Consider the following 12,181-nt stretch of genomic DNA (forward strand, 5'->3'; position numbering starts at 1 on the left):
CATAGAGCAAAGTAGACCAGAATGCTGACATTCAAATCTCAGCTCCTCTACTTACTAGATGGTAATCCTGGAAAAGTCACTCAACCTTTCAATGACTACTATTTTATACCTATAAAATGAAGGGTAATAATAACAGTTACTTTGTAGGATTGTCATGAGGAATAAATTGATTCCTATGTATAAAGCACATAGAGCTGACATACAGTAAGTACTATGTAAGAATTAGTTCTCAATATTATTGTCCAGATTGCTAGATAATCTATATACCTTGCTCAGAACAAAAGGTAAGAGACTATAACAAATGGTGAAGATAAAAGAGATGAAAGATGAGTATGAGGACAATTAGGAAAGGGGAATACCTATAGACTAGAAAGCCAGTAAGAAGGGAACAAAGTGATGCAAGACAAGGGGACACGTCATCACTAAGAGATGGTCCAGGACTGCACGTTAGGACACACACTACAGATTTTATAAGGGGTAAATTTTCCTTTGCCAGATAATAAAAGGGGAGAAGAGAATTTTCCAGGAGTTTCTTGACTGAAGGGAGGCCATCCAGCAGCATTCTAATCCCTTCTGCTCCAAGAGGAAAATGGCACAGGTGGAGCCCAGGTGTAAACTGGGTCCAGCCTCGGGAAACTGAGAAGTAGAAAATGAATTAGAGGAGGGAAGGTTCTGCAGAAAGAACAAATAGTAATAATGCTTTGAGGGTGTGTTTTGGTAATGCCACAGGAAGGACAACTGAAGAAGAATGCACCTGAGGAGCACTCTGTGAAGACCTTGCAAGTTTAGCAAGAGTCTTGCAGCCTAGAGAGGGGACAAGGAAGGACCTGATGATTTCTCCAGCTGAAATAGGCCAGAAAGTCACAAGGGTAGGAGAAAAGGAGGGAGGCACTGGAATGAGGTCAAGATGTCCATGGAGGGAGCAAATTCACTTTTCCCTGTAAGGTTGGGCCCCTGAAATTCTATACTCTAGATGCTGTCTGTCCTTCTGGGAAATCAGTTACCAATTTTGAACAAATATTTCCATCTGCACTAGGCTCAGGATTGGGGCAGCTGGTACTGGCTGAAGACAGGAAGAGTATGGTGAGGTCTCAAACTAGAGTCAGGAAAATCCCTTTAGCTAAACCCCACTAATAGAAATCCATTGTTGGTTTCTTTCATTGAAGGATAAACCATAGACAAAACTCTTAAACTTTAATTTGGTTGGTTCTTAACTTACAAATACATACAGCAGTTTAGAAATGCTTTGGAATACCACCTCTAAAGTTAAAAGTACTGTTTAACTACTTAGAAATATAAAAAAGATAATTTAAGGAACCATAACAAGAAGATTTAGAGCTCAAGAAGAGCATAGAACACCAATTTAGTAAATAATGAATTCAGAATCTGGCAGTATTGAACCTCCTGGTGAACTAAAGCCTAAACATTTCAGGACCACACACATCCTCTTTATTGTGGTACTCCTGGGTTTTCGGACACTAAGGCCTCCGGGACTGGACTGGTTGTCACTGCCCTCAGATTTTACCTCCGAAACCACATGGATGAATGAGCATACCACAATACTAGGACTGATGAAAGACAAAGTCTGCACTCTCCAGGAGCGGAACACTGAATTGGAACGAGATAAGATTGTAGATATTAAACACTCTACAAACAGATATTTTGGCGGGCAGGATGCAAATTCATGCCAAAGCAGAGGAAAAGATTATTGCTATGAAGAAAACACACACACACACACACACAAGCAAAGGGAAGAAAATGCCAAGCATTGGAAAAGCCAGAGAAGTCTCAAGGAAAAAGGAAGAATCATTCTGGGTGTCGGTGGGTGGGAGTATTATACAGTCAACGATGGGGAGTGGTGCAAACAAGGTGTTCAAGTGAGAACAGACACTGGATACAGATGTATGTAGAGGAGCATAAAAAAGCACCTGCGTGACCCTGGCCTGCAGAGTTGCAGCTCCTCTCAGGTCCTCTGGCTTTCTGCTATGACTTCATACATCTCATACTGGAGCTGTACTGAGACTAAAAGAAGAGGGCACTCCTTTCCCATGAACCTTGGAGCTTCTGCAAAATGAGGTCACTCCACAGCACAGAGGGTTTGCCTGTGGGAAGACAATACCCTGTGTGCAATGCCCTCTACCCATCCTTATGCCCATTTCCTGACATACTCCTACTTCATACACCTGCCTCCTCTTAACCACTGAGCAGGACAAGTTTCAAGAGATCTGGCCAAAGGAAAGGCAGGGTTGACTGGCTAATATGTTTTGGGGAATATGGTCTAACTATTTTTGTAACTAGGTTTCCCACTAAGTTCTATGTCTCTGGGGACATAGAACAAAGTAACAGCTGAGACAGTGGTTCTCAACCAGGACAATTTGCTGCCCAGAAGACATCTGCAAATGTCCAGAGACATTTTAGTTGTCATAATTGGGGTGAGGGTGCCACACATGCCAGGGATGATGGTAAACATCTTACATGCCCAGGACAACCTCCCACAACCAAGAATTATCCAACCCCAAATGAAATAATGCTGAGCTGCTGAAACAAAGTTAAGACCACAAAGCCGAGGGTTGCTCAAAGAACATTTAAAATAGTCATGCTGCTTTTACTTAGCTGTAGGATTTCATTTTTCATGTTGAAATCTAAACTTTGCTTTGACTAGTATATGTCTGTCCCTTTTACTTGCTCTCAAATTCTGATTCTGTAGTGATGTTTTCATTGCTAAATACAATCTAGAATTAAATCCCCTTTTAACCAAATTTTGCCTGTACTTCCAAGTCTAAGATATTTCTGTATTTCTTCAAACTAAAAAAAGCCTCCGCCTCCTCCTTCTCCATGTGGAATAAACGAATACGTGGTATTTTCAAAGTGACTCCATCATGGATGCTAATCTACCACATGCACTTCTGGTTAGCCCAGTCCCACAAATGCCTCTTGATTCCTACCTCACTTCCTGTTCTTCCCGTAAGAACATGTGCTCCTGCCTTTAGATCAAGGCGACCCTGATGTTATTGCACAAATGACAGGCCATGATGCATGCAGCGCTCTTGCCTGTTCTGGAGGGCATCTTTAATTGTCTCTCTAGAGTAGGTGCCCTTTCCCTATGATATACGAGCCCTGAGTCTAGGAAGTAATGATGCAGAGATCTATCTGTCTTGCTGCTTCCCGAGACCACATTTCCGTTTATAAGTACCCCAGGAAATTGCCCTTTACCAACAAACTGAATTTGTTTTCCTCCTTCTTTGGTTTCTCAGCTTTTCCTGGGTTTGGAGGCCACTTGGCATATATGGCCCTTTCACTGAACGCTCTAGTTGATACCTTTTCTATGTTGCCTGCCTTGTTAGGCCTTGTGATGTCACCAGGTGTCTGCAAAGCCCACTCTCTGTACTTGGAAGCATCAAAGCAAGCATGAGCTGCATCAGACCTACCTCTGCATCCCCTTGCCAGGTTTCAATAAACATTTGTTAAAGAAGTATTGAGTGTCAGAAGCAAATAACCTCAATTTTACCAGCAAAAGATTTAATATTGATTGATTTTTCTTAAATTGTTACTCAGCTGAGAAATAACATCAGAGTTAACATAACAACTGGATTTCAACAGATAGACATACACACTGGATAACGGCCTATGGCATTGTTTTTCCTTCAAGGCTCTTCTCCACGGATGATTGATACAGACCAGTCACACAGAGCTTTAGGTTATCCATAGACAAGAGTTCCAAGGAACTTATTTTTTAATACAACTCTATAACCTCAAATTCTTTGAAAATTCATTATCTAGATAATAGCTCTAAAACCAGCTATCAAAAAGATTTCCAGAAAGAACAAAACTCTGTACCAGGGAAGAAGATGGGGACTTCAGAATGCTTGGCAAAGCCAGAGCTCCCTGCCTTCTTCCGCAAAGTGGGCAAGTCTGGCTTCCTCCAGGCAGGGAGAATGTGATGGACCCTGCACTTGTGGCTCCACTCAGCCTCAGTGAGTCCTGGAGCAAGAGTATTAACCATATCTTTTATCTTCTGTATTCTAATACTTTGAAAATGCGGGGACTTGCTGACTCTGGAAGAACTGCCCCTCTCAGAATTAGCCAATTTCTAAAGATAGTGAACAACTTGTACATAAATTCATTTTTTAAATACAAACCAGTTGACCCAGAGCATACATCATCTCAACCACCTCCTCTAAGAAACTTTCACATGCTAAGCCACAATCCACCTCCCGCAGTCACTCCAGGGACAGGTCCTAGACAACTAGGGAAAACATATGCTGCACAGCCCAATACAGTTATTCAAACCAGCAAACCCTAGGTCTGTTTGCCATGTTTTGCCTGTTCTTTCCAATGGAAACCACAATACAAGCTCTTGCTCATGTTTCCTTCCAGCTGCCCTCTGCCTCCTGGCTGACCTGATATTCCTTCATGTGACCTTGTGTGCTATGCCCCTATTCTTGGAAATGAATACGTGGTATTTTCAAAGGCAGTCATCTCTTGATCTTTTAGCCTTATTGTACTTCAATAGTTCTATTAATACACTATATTTTAAAACAGTGGGCTAGGGAAGAGGTCGGTCCAGGCATGAAGCAGGATGCTGGGGCCTTAATGCTCTGTTAGGAGCATGGGAATGGGATTTGGTGTCTTCTGCAGAAACCCTTCTCTGATGATAAAGTGCATGTGGGTTGTGCTTAGGACACAAGGAAGGAATTTAAATAAGCACAGCAGGAGGGAAGAGAATCAGAGCATAGTTAGGCATGGGTGTATGGGGTCAACTGAACTGACAGAGGGTGGGAAAGAGAGTGCCACCCACAGATTGGGGTACGACATGATCCCTGTGCTTGAGTCTTGTTCCCCAGGCTCAAGAAGGTGGGATGAATTCAGGGAGCCCAGGGCGGGGGTCTGACGTCCCAAGGAGGAGCTGTTTCTCACCTGAGGTCCCATTTCTCTGAGGGCTGTGCCTGCACCAGAGAGTGAGGTAGGGAGAGTTCTTTGGTTTGGGCAATTTTACTTCACTTTCCATTTTGCTTTTTCCTCTTTTGTATCTGTCCCTACTTGTCACATACATTCTTCCCTCTATATTCTATGGCTCCTCATTTTTCTCTTCCTTACATTCCTTTTCTACATTCCTCCTTCACCCTAAAAGATGGCTGCTTTGCCCAAGCAAACTGCCCTAACAGGTGCAAGCCTCAGCTTCCTGTCCAGGCAAATTTGATGAGACCTGCACTGAAGTCTGAGGGTTCCTGACTGTTCATAAGGTCAAAGTCAGCCTTGCAATTCAGAAGCTAAAAGTGGCTAAACCGTCGTGCTCCCCTGGCCTGACTTTACTCAGCTCTTGTTTCGGGCTCTTGCTGCACCTGCCCATCCCAGTGGGCAGCTGGTCTCTGAGGCCCCAGCCCTGCCTTATGGGTCCTACTTCTGTGGGATTTCTGTAGCTCCTCTCTTCTATTCTCCCTCTGGGCCGATGTCACCCAGCCCAAGCCAGGGACCCTACTCACCAGCCTCCTGCCTCTCCATGGGGAAATCTTGACGCTCAGATCCCTTCCCAAATTCAGCCAAAACCCTTGCTCCAAAACCCTTGCCTTCTCCTGAGTTATCTCCTCAGAACCTCTTTCCACACCCAGACCCTACTCTTCCTCATTCTTCCCTTGCTCTTTTCAAATTCCCCCAATCCCAAATCTCAAGAGCATCTCTGGCTTCTCCTATTCTCTGTGCCAGGCATCTCCTGACCGTAAACTTGGCCACTGCTCCCAGTACACTATCATTCAGAGTCACTACTCATTCACATGCATCCCCATGCCTTCAGCTCTAGCTTTTCTTGTCTCTCAAAGGGACTGCTGCATAAGCCTACTCATGGACCATCCTCCCTCCCTACTCCTCTGGCCCTTGCAAAGTGCCAGTGGGAAGCCCTGTGGTGAAAGTCAGTTCTGTTCAGATAGCCTGCAATAATAATGGCAGCAAACATTCAATCGTGGACTGTGAAAGGCCTTCTCCTAAAGTGCTTTCATGCTTGTTTAGTGCTTATAAGGACCCATGTGACAGCTGAGCAGATGGGAATAGAGAGGTCATGTGATGAGTGCACTTGGGAAACTTGGAACAGGCCCTCATCTCTACACTGCTGTCACCATCTGCAGGAGCCCAGAGGGTGCCTTGGCACTCAGAATCCTCCTGGAAATCACTCCAAACTAAACATCCGAGGTCACCACTGAGGAGCACGTCCTATGGTGATGTCATCAGAACATGCAGGAGGTAGTCTCCTTTCTGCCCTTGTAGCAAGATTGTCACAGGTGACTGTGTACTGCTTGCTAAGTTAAGGACAACAATATCTGAGGCAGAATTCCATCTTCTGTGTGCTTTAAGGCTACCTAGACAAGAGTGTTTAAGGGGCATCAGCCACAGTGAATGCTCATGGAAAGAAAGGGATGGAGACGGGGAGGAAGGAGCCCCACTACAAGTTTTCTAGTCCACCTCAACACCGCCGTGTCACACACAGAGAAATGGGTTCAGATGTTGCCAACTCCCAGGTATGGATGTCCAAGATTCTGAAAAATCTAGTAATTATTATCATCTATGTCATGATCAATCCTTTATTCTTTATTTCAATATTATAGAAATATACATCATCATATGTTTGTTTGTTATAGGTTTATAGTTATAGGAAAATAAACACTTTACAGATTATTTTATTTTATTTTACTTATTTTTAAGACAGGGTCTTGCTCTGTCATGCAGGCTGGAGTGTAGTGGCACAATCATGGCTCACTGCAGCCTCAACCTCCTGGACACAAGTGATTCTCCCACCTCCAAACTAGCTAGTACTACAGATGTACCCCATCATGCCTGGATTTAATTTTTACAAATCATTTTTTAAATGTTTTGTAGGGATGAGGTCTCACTATGTTGCCCAGGCTGGTCTCAAACTCCTGGCTTCAAGTGATCCTCCCACTTCACCCTCTCAAGGTGTTAGAATTACAGGTGTGAGCCACCATATCTGGCCACAAATTATTTTTTAAATTTTATTAAGTTTGATGTTTCAGTGAATAACCCACAAGCCATTTCTTATTTAAAATAGTCCTATAGTTCATATCCACTAACAATTCATGCTCAACCCATGTATCACATTACTGGAACCAAAACTCAGAAATGGGCAGAGTTTTTCCAGTGTGTAGAATGCACCAGCTAGAGAAAACCTATCCCCATGTGCTTCATCCTGCTGGCTCTTGCAGCAAATTTTTGTAAACATAAATCAGTCATAAATCACCCAACAATCAGGAATGGGTTATAAAACTTTATGTAGGCATTCATAAAGGCTGGAGAGCATGAAATATTATTTTTGTTTTGAAGATACTTATTAAAAGTGGGCAGAGTACATATCGAGAATAGTTTCCAGTAGGTGCATCTGACCAGTGGTTGACTTGAAGCAGCAAGCAACTGTGAGGTTGACTATTACAGCAATGCCTAATTCTAAAAATGGACACCCGCCTGCTACTATGTCATCTCAATCCTGAGCAACAGCTATTTTCTCCATAAATTAAAAGTATTTAAAATTTACATATGACTATTTACCAAATCTTTGCTTGAGAATCCTAACCTTAAAAACACTGAATACATGAAAATAAGAGATTTATCAACATAAATGAATAAAGTATTCTACACAAGAATGACAGGTTAAACAAGTTGATATTTATATAGGTAACTTCATTTTTTAAATGTCATACTAGGATGTAACGATGCTCATACAAATTAATAACAAAATCATTAAGATTCCAAAAAGTACCTGAAGAAAAGACATGAAGGGAATTAAATCCAGGAAGAACTATAAAGGATCAATGAGCACAGGAAAGAAGTCTTTAGTCTTTCATAATCCAAATGAAAAGCAACCATAACAACCGTCTCCTACCCTCTTAAATTGATGATCTTTTTCAAAAGAATAGTGTTTGGTAGGATAAAATGGGAACTCTGATTCACTGCGGATGAGGGACATATTTGCACAGCCTTTTCATAAGGCATTTTGTGCGTAAAGAGGACATCTGGTGTCCTGTCATCATCTTGACTCTTCAATCTTATTGTCACCCCTACGAATGTCACTACAATGAGGGCTTTTCTCTTCCTAGGAAGAGAAAAGCAAAATGTCTCCCTTACAGGGAGAACAGTAGACTTTGTGTTTGGGAGCTGCTGTGTCTTTCACTTACTAACCACAGTATTTTATCTCTTAAGAGCCTTCATCTCCTATTTTATGCCAGCAGGTAATTGGAACACACTTACTCCTAAGGCACCTCCAGTCATAACCCTGCATCATGCTATTGATTTCATAGTAAATATTTAAGCAAAAAGAGAATTTCAACGCACCTATTTTTGATGTGCTGAGGAGAACCAACGCATTTGAAGCTGCCATCTACCATTATGGCCAGTCTCGTGCAAAGAGCCTCACACTCCTCCATGCTGCGAGGAAGGGAAAGAGACATAAATGAGCCATTTCCTGAAGAGGGGAGGCTTGAGTCAAACTTTTCAAAGCAAAAAGCAGACAAGATACCATTAGGGCAAATTACTTAATTTTTTATACAGAAATATCATGTTAACCAAATAAAATGCTTTTAAAAACTATAAGGTTTTATTTAGACAGCCAATTATACAATTAACAAAAAAATTTATATTTTCTTACATCAGGAAGATCAGCTATAAAATATGTAGGAGAGAAGCATTTAGCAATAGTACAAAAATAAAAAATGAGAATAATCTTTACAAAGCAATGTGAACATTTTATGAAAAGAAACAAGAAAGCTTTACTAATAGGCACAAATGAAACCTTGAATCAATGGAAGGAGGCATGGAAGAAAAGAATGGATATTTTGAAAATGGAAAAACTGTTATGAAAATTAGTGTGACATAAAATAATATTAATATGTTAATGTAAATATCAAATATTACCTTAAGTATAAATATAAAATATAAGTAAATTAATTATATGTAAAATATAAATTCTATTTTAATATAGTGTATAATATAAAATACAATACTATAACATTTTAATGTGTAATTATAATTTAAATTATATTTTGACATTTCAATTCAAAATATGTTACAAAATTGGTAATTTATATTATATTAATGAAAATACAGATATAGTATAATCCAATTAAAATTTTACTTTTATCATTCCCATAAGAAAATTTTAAAATAATTATAATGTATATCTTTAAAATTACTTAGTGAAAGGAAGAAAAATAATAAAAGAAGAATCATGAAAGAAGACTCGCTCCAGAAAACATAAATATTTTCTATATAACTAAAATAATTCCAATTCGGTAATACACTAAAGAATTACAAGGCAGATGTCATTAGAACAAGATAAGAGAGCCCCAAACAAGATGTTACTATCTTACACATGTAATGATTTGAATATGGGAACATACTTTCTAAGCTGAAAAGCAATGGAAGAAACTATGAAGGTGTTTGTACTAGTTGTGCCTTAACACAGCAAACTAACATTTAAAAAATTCCAACCAGGTGTGATGGCTCACGCCTATAATCCCAGCATTTTGAGAAGCCAAGGTGGGCAGATCACCTGAGGTTGGGAGTTCAAGACCAGCCTGGCCAACATGGTGAAACCTCATCTCTACTGAAAGTACAAAAATTAGCTGGGTATGGTGGTGGGCACCTGTAATTCCAGCTACTCAGGAGACTGAGGGAGAAGAATCGCTTGAATCCAGGAGGCAGAGGTTGCAGTGGGCTAAGATCATGCCACTGCACTCCAGCCTGGGTGATAAGAGTGAGACTCTGTCTAAAAGCAAAAAAAAAAATCTAAGTAGACATACTGGGTAGAGGTTGATATATCTACTACAAAGAGCTCATATATGTTAGTTTAAAAGAAAATAATAAAAATATAATAGATAAAAAGGGGTAAATAACATGTAGAGACCATTCAAAGAACTGCTCGTGGCTAACAAACATACCAATGAATTATAAAATATAAACCATTAAATCAATTGATTTTAAAACTATTTTCTTGCTGGAAAAGTATTCATGTGTGCTTTTGTGTATTGTAGAGAAAAATGAGTTTTTTTTTTTTTCCAGTCCTCACTTCAAAAAACAATGAGTTATCAGATCAAACAGACACCCAGAAGGTCAACACCATTTTCTCAGTAATTCTAAATGTGTCATCTTATATATTGCTGGTGGGAGGAAAAATTGGCATAACTTTTTGAACACCAATTTGACAATAATTCCTTTCCTAAAAACTTACCCTAGAAAACACTGAAAATATAAATTAATGGAACAACTTATTTACAATAGTAAACATCTGGAAACAGGTCAATGTTCCACAGTAGGAGAATATACCACTCATTTAAGTGAGCGTTCATCCATGTGTTAGCTATTAAAATGAAGTTCACCAAAGTCAATTAATCACATGGAGAAAAGTTCATAATATAGCAACGGTAAAATGACAATGCGTATTAAGAGGATTGTACAGGTATGTGAAAAAAACTTCCTAGGATAAAAACACACAGAAAGTATGACTGTCAATATCTCAACAGTGCAATTAATGATGGATTTTCTTTAGTTCTTTTACCATTTTGCATAATCCAAATCCTCTACAGGAAGCATGTATTATTTATATTATTGGAGAACAGTCATAAAGTAGTTTTCTAGGTGGATTAATGGGCATTCAAATCAAGATACTTCTCAGCCTTCCATGCACCTCAATGTGGAGATGTAACAAATTCAGGTCAATGGAATGTACAATTTATGGATCATGATGAAATACAGCAAGCCGCTTGACCTTGAGCTGAGATGTAGACATGGTGCTGATGAGTCAACATCAAGCATGATGATTGTGATGGTGGCATGGTGGAACGAACCCAAGGACTTGGTTGGCCTGATGATGCACAGCTCACTGACATGAATTAAGCAAGAGGAAAAAATATGTCTTGTCTGGGCCACTGTAAATTGATGTTTATTTGTTATAGTTGCTTAGTGTGAAGTCCAAGAAATACATGTCATAAATTTTCCAAATATGCCTTATATATTTTCCTGTAGAAACATATATTTCTTTAATTAATTTCAATTTAAAAGTAATTATCTGATGGGCACACTGTAGGTACTCTAATTAAATAGGTAGAATATGAAGTCACTTTTACATTAATTTCTTAAACGGGGTTCAGACAAGCAAAGGTCTGATATGGTTTGTGTGTGTGTCCCTACCTAAATCTCATGTGGAATTGTGATCATCCATGTTGGAAAAGGCGTCTGGTGGGAGGTAAACAGATCATGGTGGCAGATTTCCCCCTTGCTGTTCACATGATAGTGAGTTCTCACAAGATCTACTTTTTTAAATGTGTGGAGCCCTTCCCCTCTCACTCTCTTCCTCCTTCTCTGGTCATGTAAGACATGCCAGCTGCCGCTTTGCCTTCTGCCATGATTGTAAGTTTCCTGAGGCCTCCCCAGCCATAGTTCCTGTACAGCCTATGGAACTGTGAGCCAATTAAACTTTTTTTATAGTAGTGTGAGAACAAAGTAATACAGAAAGTTGATGCATTGCAATAAAGATAACTGAAAATGTGGAAGCAGCTTTGGAACTGGATAACGAGTGGAGGTCGGAACAGTTTGGAGGGCTTAGAAGAAGACAGGAAAATGAGGGAAAGTTTGGAACTTCCTAGAGGCTTGTCAAATTGTTGTGAACAAAATGCTGATAGTGATATGGACAAGTCCAGGCTGAGGAGATCTCAGATAGAGATGAGAAACTTACTGGGAACTGGAGCAAAGTTCACTTTTGTTAGACATGATCAAAGAGATGCTCTGAAATTAAAATTCATATTTTTTTTTTTTTTTTTTGAGACGGAGTTTCACTCTTGTTACCCAGGCTGGAGTGCAATGGTGTGATCTCGGCTCACCGCAACCTCCGCCTCCTGGGTTCAGGCAATTCTCCTGCCTCAGCCTCCTGAGTAGCTGGGATTACAGGCACATGCCACCATGCCCAGCTAATTTTTTGTATTTTTAGCAGAGACAGGGTTTCACCTTGTTGACCAGGATGGTCCCGATCTCTTGACCTCGTGATCTGCCCGCCTTAAAATTCATATTTAAAAGGTAAACAGAGCATAGAAGTTTGGAAACTTTGCAGCCTGACAATGTGGTAGAAAAGAAAAACACATTTTCTGAGGAGGAATGGCTGCAGAAATTTGCATAAATAAAGAAGAGC

At 40.1% G+C, this 12,181-nt stretch overlaps 1 protein-coding gene across 1 annotated transcript in view; it reads right to left on the reverse strand.

The window, feature by feature from the left end:
• The window catches only part of ABCA13 (ATP binding cassette subfamily A member 13), a 437,440-nt gene that overhangs the window by 25,849 nt on the left and 399,410 nt on the right, over positions 1–12,181 (reverse strand). The window contains exon 59 of the mRNA XM_064366685.1: positions 8,335–8,427. Coding sequence (XP_064222755.1) covers positions 8,335–8,427 — 93 coding nt within the window. The remainder of the gene's footprint in view (positions 1–8,334; positions 8,428–12,181) is intronic.

Source organism: Aotus nancymaae, unplaced genomic scaffold (assembly GCF_030222135.1).
Source record: "Aotus nancymaae isolate 86718 unplaced genomic scaffold, 86718_ANA_hifiasm-v0.15.2.pri h1tg000065l, whole genome shotgun sequence".
NCBI classification, from domain to species: domain Eukaryota; kingdom Metazoa; phylum Chordata; class Mammalia; order Primates; family Aotidae; genus Aotus; species Aotus nancymaae.